Below are 13,751 nucleotides of genomic sequence, written 5' to 3' on the forward strand. Positions count from 1 at the left end.
CTGTGCCGCCCAGTTGGGTGGGTGTGGAGCAAGCCTAGTAACTGTGTGACTTAGTATACATGTAAACTGTCTTGTATGGAGACTCTTATGGGCCTCTTTCTGAATCACTTGTGATATAAAAAGACTGTTGATAATATGTAATATTAATAATTGTGTAACTAGCTTCACAAAATTATCACGTGCTTAGCTATATGAACTCCGGGTCTGTCGCGTTCCTGAACCCATTGTGGGCCTCTGTAACCCTTTCCACCTCCGCCCACGGGATAAGGTATGGGGTACATAATAAATAAATGAAATACAAAAAAGTTACACAGACAGGGTTAGAGGTCTGTTCTACATATTGTATAGCGGGTTATTGGGCACTCAATTGCTGGAGTAATTTTCCGAGGTCAAAATCTGTGGTTGTGTAAGCAGCCGTGGTCACTGCGGTTCCCTCATCTCTCATCACGTAAAAATGGACCTCATTTCAGACACCAAAACAAACATAACTCTGTTAATATTTTCTTAAGTTGGTTTGTGCTATTGATATGTTCTTTGTACTTAATGTTATTTAGTTGTATGAAAGTTATTATACATTTCAATGACAGTGCTCGCCTGAAAGTTTAATTGTCATGTTTATAATAATACATACATTGAACAATTTATTAATTATGAAATATTCCATTTCTCATCAATGTCTCCCAAGTTATTATCTTCCCGTAAGAGACGCAGGGACACGGAGTTATAATTTGTTTGTGGAGACATGCCATAAGTCATGAGGATGAGTCATTGATAGTCCCCCAGCCCTCACATGCCCTCTGGCCTCCCCCACGCTCCACCTTATCAACACCAACACCTCATTACCCTAATAACAAACATCTTAAACTATAAGTAAGTTACAAGTGGGATAAATATGTGTTAAAACTACGCCGAATTAAGTAAGTTCGTTTTGCCAGCTATAATCTTAGCCCTAATAAGTAATATTTTATATGGGCCGGTTAAGATGTAACACTGTCTGACATCTGTGACCTGATGACTCCCTCCCACCCCCCAAGGGAGTGAGTCTCCTCTATATAAACAGAATTTGATAGCGTGAGGAGCACCAGTGTTAGTGTGGACTCAGGCAAGGTGAGTGGTTGGTCCCGGCTGTATATTCTACCACATACATTCACAATTTATATAAGTTTTCGGCATATTTAATGGACCGTAATGTGACCCAAATACGTTTATGATCAACTCCGTCAATCACTTTAACTTTGAAATTGGTCAATTTATTTCCTGAAAACTTTGAATAGTGTTGAACAACTTTCTGCTGTTTTGAAAGGCCTTGGAAGCTGGCCCCGTCGGGGGCGACCTTTCTTAGCAGCATCATGCCGTAGTTAATGTCTTTGGTGGAACTTTAAAGTTCCAACCATGTAAAGTAATTAAATGGCAAATTGTTAAGATTAACAAATGGAACAGTTTACCAGGATATGTAATGTACAGTGTGACTCAGTAAACATGTGGAACAACTTACCAGAAGATATAATACAGTGTGATACAGTAAACAAATGGAACAACTTTCCAAAAGATATAATAGTGTCGTACAATGAACAAATGAAACAGCTTACCAAAAGTTATAATACAGTGTGGTACAGTAAAAATGGAACAACTTACCGGAAGATATAATAGTGTGAAGTAAATTATGGAACAGCTTACCAGGAGATTGAGTCTTCTGAATTGATTTCCCGCTCAATTTTCGTATCGTCTATAAATTTGCAAATATTGGTTTTCATTCCTGAGTGTAAATCTTTTACATTTGGTAAACAATAGAGCTCCCACAAGAGAGCCTTGAAGCACTCCACTTACACCGATTTCCGATTCTTAACTTGACTACATTTATACTCTATTTCATTGGGTAAAACCATGCCCTTATGCAACTTAATAATGTAGCATAATAATATTGGTTCAGTACCGTGATCCTTGTATCTTTCTAATCAGTTTTGCGTGTGTCGCCGTATTAAAAGTTTGACTAAAATCACAATGTCACAAACCTTTTCAGGTGTGACCGCCAGCCTAACCGGTGAGACCTCAAAGAATTATAGTGCAATTCATTTTGTCGGGGACAGGTAGCCTGTGTATATATAATTATAATTATAATAAATAGTATACTAAAGAGCGTATGTATAATATATATGTTAGGCTCCTATCGAGGTCCCCCCCAAGGTCGAACTACTGACTCCCTCAGGATGTATTTCCATAACAATTGACTAACTCACGGGCAGCATGGTGATTCACTCTCCTATGATAGCATGGAGGAACGATGCTCGTCCGAGCGAGTTTCTTTCCCCAAGGAGGAGTTGACCAAATATTTTAATTCAAACAATTCAGACACAAACATGACAGGCCAAGCTTGTAATTATCGCGTATAATTACCGTCAGATAATCCTACTTAATCCTCCATCTGGACCAGGTCAGTGCTCATCGACAACTGACCTGCGATGGTTAAATAGATTACCCGAACCTCATTTAGTTCAAGATATTTTAGTCCCAAAGTTAAATCTAAATAAATAAATGTTTATTTAGGTAAGGTACATACATACAAGAGATTTTACAAAGTTTGTTGGATTAATAGATAGAGCTAGTACATACAATGCCTAAAGCCACTATTACGCAAAGCGTTTCGGGCAGATCTCTTATAATTTTAATGAGCTAAGTTAGACCTCATTTGGATTATTTAGTACGGGTTATCGGATTATCAGTACCATGCAATTTTGGTAAACTTTTAACAATACACGGAGAAGAACTAAGTTAATCCCGGCTATTTAGAACCTTCCTTAGTAAATACCGACTAAGAAAACCATTATTTCCAGTCTCTATAAAGACAGAGTAAGGGGAGACTTAACTATAGTGTGCAAATCAAATATAGTAACTCGTCCTCCCATTAGCACGTTACATTTTGACCTATACTCTACCAAAGGACAAAAACTCTCGTACTAGAAAATGGTGGCGGCTCGCGAAATTGACATAATGTCCCGTTTTCTGTTCGTGCGTCCTCTGGTAGGTTAGGATAGGGCACTTTATTACAACAGCTTATTGACGTTGGGACCGCTGGCGAGAATGGGTTGAATATAGACCAAAAATATCGATCCCAGGATGAAGTATAAAGAAATACTCAATATTAATGCGTTTCAATGTAACAAATTAACATGTAAGCTTTGGTTCATAGTAAAGTGTGTAGATGTGTGGAACAAATTACTACACGGTAATTTGTTATCACGACAACAAACAGACATCATAGTAAACTCGCTGGGAAATTTCCAGCAATGGTTTGGTGTAAATATTACCAGACTCGCAGGAGTTAAATGGCCTTCCGTATTGTTTATATTCTAAAGTTTATTTATTTTTTTTAACACTGCAAATTCATCTTCTGACAGATGAAGTGGCTGACGGCATTAGTGTTGGTGGCTGTTTTGGCTTCAGTGTCAGCAGTGTCTTTCTTCTCTGTTGTCTTGGAGGAATGGGACGCTTTCAAGGTAAGAAAACTGGTTCACTTTCTTGTTTTTAAGGTCGATTATCATCGACCTGTGAAGGTTGTATATTTTGTTTAGAAACAATTTACAAGAAATTCTCCTTCGAGAGTACAAGCAAATGCCTATATCTGTGGCACAAAGTATCTCACAGTTACTTTTGGGACGTTTTAAAACAAGAACAAACAAGCAGTTTGACGATATGCAAAATAAAATGATCTTGAAATAACACAAAAATACAATTTATAGACTTAATGATATTGTAATTTGTTATTGTAATAGTCAACAAGCATACATAATATATAATAATATTATATAATAACTTTAACATTTAAACTGTTTTTAGATTTATATGTTTGATATATATATATATATATATATATATATATATATATATATATATATATATATATATATATATATATATATATATATATATATATATATATATATATATATATATATACACACCCACATCTGGGTGTATATACATTGAGTTACACTTTAGTCCTGTACTATGTTAAGGACCTTAACAAGCACAAATGTATCTTGTATTTATGCTTGACTTTTACTATACAAACTTGTACTTCATAGCTTGAACATGGTAAGAAATACAAGAGTGCGGTTGAGGAATCATTCCGACTGAAGATCTTCACGGAGAACAAACACCATATTGCTGCCCACAACAAGCTGTTTGCTCAAGGACTAAAGTCATACTCGCTCAAGATGAACCGGTTCGGTGACATGGTAAGTACCACCAACATGACAATGATTTTATATTTAAAGTTTTATGACCTTAATCCCCACATATATTTTAACTGCTCGATTTTAATTCGAGTACATTTAATTCCAATGTTTACTATTATTGGTTGTCAGAATTGGGTAAAACTCTGACAACCAATAATAGTACTTTTGTTGTTGTACTTCCTTAAATACAGTAAGACAAAAATGTTTGTTATAATTAAGAGCATTTCAATAACATAGGAATTATGGAACATAAGGTGTCCTGTCCCTCTTACTTGAAAGTCCCACTTAATTCCCCAATCCCACCCATACACCTATATTTAATCTATTCCTGAAGACTATCAAGTCGTTCATGCCCGAAACGCTTTGCGTAATAGTGGCTTTAGGCATTGTATGTACTAGCTCTACCTATAAGTCAAACAATCCTTGTAAATATTTATTGTATGTATGTACCTTACCTAAATAAAATTGTATTGTATTGTATTGTATTGTTTGTCTCAACAATGCTGGCTGTCAGCAAATTCCAACCATCCAATTTCTAAGTCAGTATTTCTCGATATTCCTCCTAAAACACTATTTCTCCAGCTAGTACCAGTTGTTGTAGATTCTGCCCTATTCCGATTGTTTCAGAACCTGTTTATATTCCCCATATTAGACAAATTTATTAGAAATTAAATATAAAACTTAAATATTAGGCTAGATATTACCAAATACTGTATACAACATGCACGTACTGAATATAAAAACATTTTAAATCTATAGAAAGTGGAATAACAATTTTTATACTTGTTACCAATTGACGATTGATTGGCTTTGGAAACAATTTGCAAGCAAAATAATAATTGATATGAAATAGGGTAAATAATAACAAAATGGGGTATTTACAAAAGTAATACTGAAAACAGAAGATTTATGGTGATCTGTAATTGTCACTAGGTTAATTGTTCTTTATTCTTGTTTACTCTAGTTCTCTTTTGTCCCCTTGATCACCTCTCAATGTTTAATCGTCAATATTGTCCTGTGAATCATTGATTCAGCAGGATTCCTCATTCAGCTGAATCACTGACTTATTTTTATATCCTGTTGAAAATATATATATATATATATATATATATATATATATATATATATATATATATATATATATATATATATATATATATATATATATATATATATGCGGAAAATCCACAGAGAAATATGAAATGAGGTGAACGTTTCGGCTCTGTTAAAGCCTTTGTCAACACCAGACTGGTGTTGACAAAGGCTTTAACAGAGCCGAAACGTTCACCTCATTTCATATTTCTCTGTGGATTTTCCGCATAAAATGATCAGTGTTTTGTGATCGTCAATTGCATATATATATATATATATATATATATATATATATATATATATATATATATATATATATATATATATATATATATATATATATATATATATATTTATATATATATATATATATATATATATATATATATATATATATATATATATATATATATATATATATATATATATATATATATGTCGTACCTAGTAGCCAGAACGCACTTTTTGGCTTACTATTCAAGGCCCGATTTGCCTAATAAGCCAAGTTTTCCTGAATTAATATATATTCTCTAATTTTTTTCTTATGAAATGATAAATCTACCCTTTTCATTATGTATGAGGTAAATTTTTCTTTATTGGAGTTAAAATTAACGTAGATATTTGACCGAACCTAACCAACCCTACCTAACCTAACCTAACCTATCTTTATAGGTTAGGTTAGGTTAGGTAGCCGAAAAAGTTAGGTTAGGTTAGGTTAGGTTGGTTAGGTAGTCGAAAAACAATTAATTCATGAAAACTTGGCTTATTAGGCAAATCGGGCCTTGCATAGTAGACTGGGAAGTGCGTTCTGGCTACTAGGTACGACATATATATATATATATATATATATATATATGTCGTACCTAGTAGCCAGAACGCACTTCTCAGCCTACTGTGCATGGCCCGATTTGCCTAATAAGCCAAGTTTTCCTGAATTAATATATTTTCTCTAATTTTTTTCTTATGAAAGGATAAAGCTACCCATTTCATTATATATGAGATCAATTTTTTTTATTGGAGTTAAAATTAACGTAGATATATGACCAAACCTAACCAACCCTCCCTAACCTAACCTAACCAATCTTTATAGGTTAGATAGCAGAAAAAGTTAGGTTAGGTTAGGTTAGGTAGGTTAGGTAGTTGAAAAACAATTAATTCATGAAAACTTGGCTTATTAGGCAAATCGGGCCATGCATAGTAGGCTGAGAAGTGCGTTCTGGCTACTAGGTACGACATATATATATATATATATATATATATATATATATATATATATATATATATATATATATATATATATATGTCGTACCTAATAGCCAGAACGCACTTCTCAGCCTACTATTCAAGGCCCGATTTGCCTAATAAGCCAAGTTTTCATGAATTAATGTTTTTTCGTCTACCTAACCTACCTAACCTAACCTAACCTAGCTTTTTTTGGCTACCTAACCTAACCTTACTTATAAATATAGGTTAGGTTAGGTTAGGTAGGGTTGGTTAGGTTCGGTCATATATCTACGTTAATTTTAACTCTAATAAAAAAAAATTGACCTCATACATAATGAAATGGGTAGCTTTATCATTTCATAAGAAAAAAATTAGAAAAAATATATTAATTCAGGAAAACTTGGCTTATAAGGCAAATCGGGCCTTGAATAGTAGGCCAAAAAGTGAGTTCTGGCTACTAGGTACGACATATATATATATATATATATATATATATATGTCGTACCTAGTAGCCAGAACTCACTTCTCAGCCTACTATGCAAGGCCCGATTTGCCTAATAAGCCAAGTTTTCATGAATTAATGTTTTTTTGTCTACCTAACCTACCTAACCTAACCTAACCTAGCTTTTTTTGGCTACCTAACCTAACCTAGCTTTTTTTGGCTACCTAACCTAACCTTACCTATATATATAGGTTAGGTTAGGTTAGGTAGGGTTGGTTAGGTTCGGTCATATATCTACGTTAATTTTAACTCCAATAAAAAAAATTGACCTCATACATAGTGAAAAGGGTAGCTTTATCATTTCATAAGAAAAAAATTATAGTAAATATATTAATTCAGGAAAACTTGGCTTATTAGGCAAATCGGGCCTTGAATAGTAGGCTGAGAAGTGAGTTCTGGCTACTAGGTACGACATATATATATATATATATATATATATATATATATATATATATATATATGTCGTACCTAGTAGCCAGAACGCACTTCTGAGCCTACTATGCAAGGCCCGATTTGCCTAATAAGCCAAGTTTTCCTGAATTAATATATTTTCTCTAATTTTTTTCTTATGAAATGATAAAGCTACCCATTTCATTATGTATGAGGTCAATTTTTTGTTATTGAAATTAAAATTAACGTAGATATATGACCGAACCTAACCAACCCTACCTAACCTAACCTAACCTATCTCTATAGGTTAGGTTCGGTTAGGCAGCCGAAAAAGTTAGGTTAGGTTAGGTTAGGTAGGTTAGGTAGTCGAAAAACAATTATTTCATGAAAACTTGACTTATTAGGCAAATCGGGCCTTGCATAGTAGGCTGAGAAGTGTGTTCTGGCTACTAGGTACGACATATATATATATATATATATATATATATATATATATATAAATATATATTCATGTTATGTTAATTAGATATAATCTAATTTTTTTCAACTTTTATTGCAGCTTAATAGTGAATTTATTTCAACGATGAATGGGTTTGAAATGAGCGGTTTAGTGTTTGGTCAGCGGTACAATGGTTCCTTCTACATTGAGGCAGACAACATTGCAATGCCAGAGACTGTTGACTGGAGGGAGAAGGGAGCAGTTACGGAAGTGAAGAACCAGGAAGAGTGCGGGTCATGCTGGGCTTTCTCAGCTGTGAGTACTTTATTGAACAAATATGTTGTACTTGTCACTGGAAGATTTACAGAATATTCCAGAGATGTTAAAAAAAAAGACTTTCCATTATTGACCATTTAAAAAGTGGTGCGAGCAATGTATTACTGTTCAAAAAATAAAATTTTCAGCAATATAACTGTTACTGATTATAAAATAATATATTCTCAAATGCAATTAAACTGAAAGGTAATTCTATTTGTCCTTCTGCATATGATCTGTTCTCTGCAAGTACAGTATAAAAAATTCTTAATCATTAGTTTAAATTATTGATCAGTATTATGACATGCACAAATGTTGGCAGACCGGGTCACTGGAGGGTCAACACTTCCGCAAGACTGGCAAGCTGGTAAGCCTCTCTGAGCAGAACTTGATTGACTGCTCCGCCAGGTATGGCAATAATGGCTGCGATGGAGGGTTGATGGACTTTGCCTTCCAATACATCGAAGAAAACGGTGGAATTGACACAGAAGAATCTTATCCGTATGAACAAAGGGTAAGATAACCAATTTGTCCATATTATTTATAATCAATACCAGATCACGCTAACATAATGAGAGATATTTAAACTGGATAACTTTTAATTCAGAAAAAAACTATGGGATGAAAACAGAGTCAGCAACTTGTGTCCATTATGTTATCCAGTAACAAATTACTGGATAACATAATGGACATAAGTTGCTGGCTTGTTTCAATCCTAATTTAGACTGCTCGTAAGGCCCAATTGGTCCTCTGTAGTAATTTTATTTTGATATACTTTATGCATGTGATGTATAGTAACAAATATCAGTGGGAAGAAAACTTTTTACCCAGTAAAAAGAGTTTGTTTCTTAAATGCGTAGTGAAAGTTGTTAAAGCAATAAATACGTGTATTAACAACACTACTGTTTCACCAGAATAACACGTGCCGCTACAACCCCCGTAAATCTGGTGCTACAGTGACTGGCTATGTTGATCTTCCTCAGCGAGATGAAGAGGCATTAAAGAAAGCTGTTGCCACTGTTGGACCCATTTCTGTGGGCATTGATGCTGCCAGTCACTCATTCCAATTTTACCATACGGGTAAGTCAGTTTATATGAAAAGTAGGCATATATATATATATATATATATATATATATATATATATATATATATATATATATATATATATATATATATATATATATATATATATATATATATATATATACATATGTCGTACCTAGTAGCCAGAACGCACTTCTCAGCCTACTATGCAAGGCCCAATTTGCCTAATAAGCCAAGTTTTCATGAATTAATTGCTTTTCGACTACCTAACCTACCTAACCTTACCTAACCTAACTGTTTCGGCCACCTAACCCAACCTAACCTATAAAGATAGGTTAGGTAGGGTTGGTTAGGTTCGGTCATATATCTACGTTAATTTTAACTCCAATAACAAAAAATTGACCTCATACATAATGAAATGGGTAGCTTTATCATTTCATAAGAAAAAAATTAGAGAAAATATGTTAATTTAGGAAAACTTGGCTTATTAGGCAAATCTGGCCTTGCATAGTAGGCCGAGAAGTGCATTCTGGCTACTAGGTACGACATATATATATATATATATATATATATATATATATATATATATATATATATATATATATATATATATATATATATATATATATATATATAGTCAGACCACGAAGGAAGAATTGAAACAGGAATTTCCTTAAATACTTTCGTATTTTAATAATACACTTTCAGAAGGAATTCTGAAGATGTATTATTAAAATACTGTACGAAAGTACTTAAGGAAATTCCTGTGTCAAAATCTGTTTCAATATTTCAATATATAACCTCATCTGTTTATTATAAATCTAATTGGTTTTCTATATTTCTCAGGTGTTTATTACGAACCCACATGCAGCTCTGACAGACTGAACCACGGTGTTCTGGCTGTGGGTTATGGCACTGAGAATGGGACAGACTACTGGCTGGTGAAAAACTCGTGGGGTCTACCATGGGGAGATAAAGGCTACATCAAGATGCTGCGTAACTATCACAACCATTGTGGCATTGCTACGATTGCCTCCTATCCTCTTGTATAGACACAGATTACAAAAACCTAATATCTCACTCTATATATATTTGAAAAAAAATAATGTTTATGTAATTCGTAAGTTATGTTTGATATGAGTTAATTTAAACTTTCTTTCATGTGTATGTATACTGTAATGTATTGCTTTGATTATACTTTGTCTACAGTAACATATAGTGCCTCCCAGATGTCCTGGTATATTTCTCTTAAGTGTATTGGTTGGTAATATTACACATGTCAACAAACAAAATAACATTTGCCTCTTGAGTTAAATGAGATAATACATATAAAATGGGCAAATTTAATTCATCTTTAACAAGAGAAATTATTAATTTCGCATAATTGGGTATGCAAGTTAATTTACTTTTGAAAAGATGTGCAGAATATTTGGTTGGTTATATTTTAATGTTGCTTCCATCATGAACACAATGTAGATTTATTTAAGGTAGTTTATGAGTGACAGACTAACATGGGCCACAAGTTTCTGACACTTATGTCTGTAAGCTTGTCTTGGGAAGCTCAAGATAATTGAGCTTCCTTATTTAAATACAAACTTTCAAAATACAGTGTGTTTATGTACCTTTTCCAGTAAAGACAAAAACTAAGTTATTTTTTATGTAAACATATACTTTTTTATGACAATTACAAAAGGTGTATTTATGAAACAAAATTTGTTTTGCTATGTGGATGGATTAATTATCTGCAGAATAACTTGAAGACTATATTTGACAAATTTGCACATCTAATGTAATAAACAGTAAAAAGCACATGGTATAGATGATCGCTCATTACACTGGCTGGAAAATTGGTTATCTCTAAACGTGATGTCATAAATTATAATGCATCCAGTTAGACAGACCTAAGGGAGTTCTTATGGCCAGGTCTGGGCACTACAAGCTCATCCAACATCCCCACCTCACAGGACGGCCAGTCATACATGGAATCAGGAGAGAGCATGAAATATAAGGCTGATCTATTAGCCTCCCCCAACAAAATCAGGGTACAGCACAATAATATCTTCCAATATTCCTGAGTGTATGAAGTAATTACAGAGCTCAAAGTACCTCATACCATTTGGTCTGAAATCATTGATAACAGGGCAATCACAGATATAGTGTTGGAACGTATGCTTGTTAGCTTGTTAGTGCACATAGTTTACAGATGGAATGTTCACCTTTGGGAGATTCATTACCTGCAACCACCTGCTATATATATCGATATCCCAGCCTAATTCTGGCAATTACAATGTTTTTTTTTGTATCTAAACTGTGTAATCTTTCATACAGAATAGGGCAACTGCACATTTGCTGTGTATTCCTAGCAAAATTTGTTTACAAAAAAAATATTGAGAAGAATCTTATTGAAACTGGTAAAAAATGTTAACATAACAAAATTTAAAAAATATTTTTAATATGTTAAAAAATATATTATTTCCATGATTCAGTGCTTAGCTCAAATTTAATTTATTTTTTGTACTGAGGCGGGTACAGTATTCTCTCTTCTGATTCCATGTATGACTAACCATCCTGTAAGATGGAAGTATTAGATGAACTTATAACTAGTTTTTTTATCTACACTGTGTAATCTTTCATATAGAATAGGGTAGCAGTACATTGTTGTGCATACCTAAGCTTGTTAATAAAAAATAAAAAATAAAAATCCTGGGAACAGTTTACCAATTTCTAAAAGTAATTTTGACCTTCACTCATGCAGAGTTGTCTTAATTTGTCCTCCTTTTCTCAGAAATTATCCAGCCGAGGATTGACAATTTCTATTTTTTTTTTTGCATGGATATGATGCTGGTAATGCATGAACCTTGAGGTTATCTTGAGATGATTTCGGGGATTAGCGTCCCCGCGGCCCGGTTCTCGACCAGGCCTCCTTTTTGTTACACACCTTTTTGTTTTGTTACACAAATAGAAGAAGCAGTAAAGGAAGTAAAACACTGCAGCAACCAAGATAAAACAAACATTAGGTTAGAAGTGAGGAAAGAATTGGCATCTAACCCGAAGTTGGTGCAAAACACAGTTGATCGGAGTAAGTCCCTGATCATTTTTGGCTGCAAAGAAAAGGCGATAACATCTAGGTCAGAAAGAGCTGTAGAAGAAGCTAAAGTAGTAGATAAAATTGTTGGCCTCGTGGAAGGTCTTACAAACAGAGAGAATGTGTGCGACTACAGGAGAATAGGCAGGTACGTAAAAGGGAAAGATCGACCTTTGAGGAATCACCCTAAACGGTGCCAAACAGATGGAAGAAGTACTAAGGAATGCTAGAAAATTGCAAAGGGATGAGGATGGGAAAGGGTGGTCATTAAGACGAGATCTTTCAAAAGAAGATAGAGAGAAGCTGAAACTGAACCTCGCCGAGGCAAAACATTTAAATGAGAGCAGGAATGAAGAAGAAATAAATTCTTTTTTCTACAAAGTATTAGGGGTAGGCAAACCAGTAAAGTGGTACATAAAGGCAAACCAACAAAATCAATAGAGAGAGGGGGAGTGAAGAATATGGAGAGGGGGAACAAGTTCCTGAAGATTGCATACACCAACATAGATGGAGTGAGATCGAAGATACTGGAGTTAAGTGATGTAATACAGCTGCAGACACCAGACATTGTTGCACTCACGGAGACAAAACTTGAAGATGTAATTTTAAATGAGGTCATATTCCCAAGGGGCTACTCAATTTGGAGACGGGACAGAAAAATTAGGAAAGGCGGTGGCGTTGCTGTGCTGGTAAAAGAACACCTAAAGGTGAAGGAAATAATGACTGCCAATCCACAAGAAGTTGACATAATAGCACTAGAGATCTGCTATGAGGATGATAAACTAATGATGATAAATGCATATAGTCCACCGCCAAGCAGCACATGGTCAAAGGAGGAGCTAGATAGTAAACGTGAAGGTCTTATAACAATAATGAGAGAGATTATAGCGAGAGCGGATAACGATAGATCACGACTGTTGATAGTCGGTGACTTCAACTTGAAATCCATAGACTGGGAAGCATATGAAGCTAAAACAGAAGATTTTTGGACCTGTAAATTTGTAGACCTCATCCTGGAAACATTCTTGTATCAACATGTTAAACAAGCTACGAGGATGAGGGAAGGGGACGTTCCCTCCATGCTAGATTTGATATTTACCAGGAAGGAGGAAGAGATATTTGACATTCAGTACCTTCCTCCCTTGGGTAAAAGTGACCATGTCTTTTTGGGAATAAAGTATGCAATGCATTATAAGCTGGAAGAAAATAAGGAGGTTGAAGCAGTTGAAAAACCAGACTTCAGGAGAGGACATTATGGTGACCTTAGAAATTTTTTTAGTGAGTATAATTGGACAGACTTGATGCTAGGCAAGGAAGTGAATGAGATGTATGGCAAGTTTTGTGAAATATATGATAAAGGCACAAAAAAATTTATACCAAAACAGAGATGCAGAACTAGGAAACAGGATTGGTTCAATAGAAAT

At 34.3% G+C, this 13,751-nt stretch overlaps 1 protein-coding gene across 1 annotated transcript; it reads left to right on the top strand.

Annotated features, from left to right (window-relative positions):
- Positions 1–1,086: 1,086 nt before the first annotated feature.
- On the top strand, positions 1,087–11,957 carry LOC123766917 (cathepsin L-like peptidase). Its single transcript, XM_045756405.2, has 7 exons — positions 1,087–1,107; positions 3,396–3,494; positions 4,083–4,235; positions 8,003–8,197; positions 8,520–8,711; positions 9,112–9,277; positions 10,089–11,957. The coding sequence occupies exons 2-7, from the start codon at positions 3,396–3,398 to the stop codon at positions 10,292–10,294; spliced, it is 1,011 nt and encodes a 336-aa protein (XP_045612361.1). The 5' UTR covers positions 1,087–1,107; the 3' UTR covers positions 10,295–11,957.
- The last annotated feature ends 1,794 nt before the right edge of the window (positions 11,958–13,751 follow it).

The sequence above is a fragment of the Procambarus clarkii genome, chromosome 60 (assembly GCF_040958095.1).
Source record: "Procambarus clarkii isolate CNS0578487 chromosome 60, FALCON_Pclarkii_2.0, whole genome shotgun sequence".
NCBI classification, from domain to species: domain Eukaryota; kingdom Metazoa; phylum Arthropoda; class Malacostraca; order Decapoda; family Cambaridae; genus Procambarus; species Procambarus clarkii.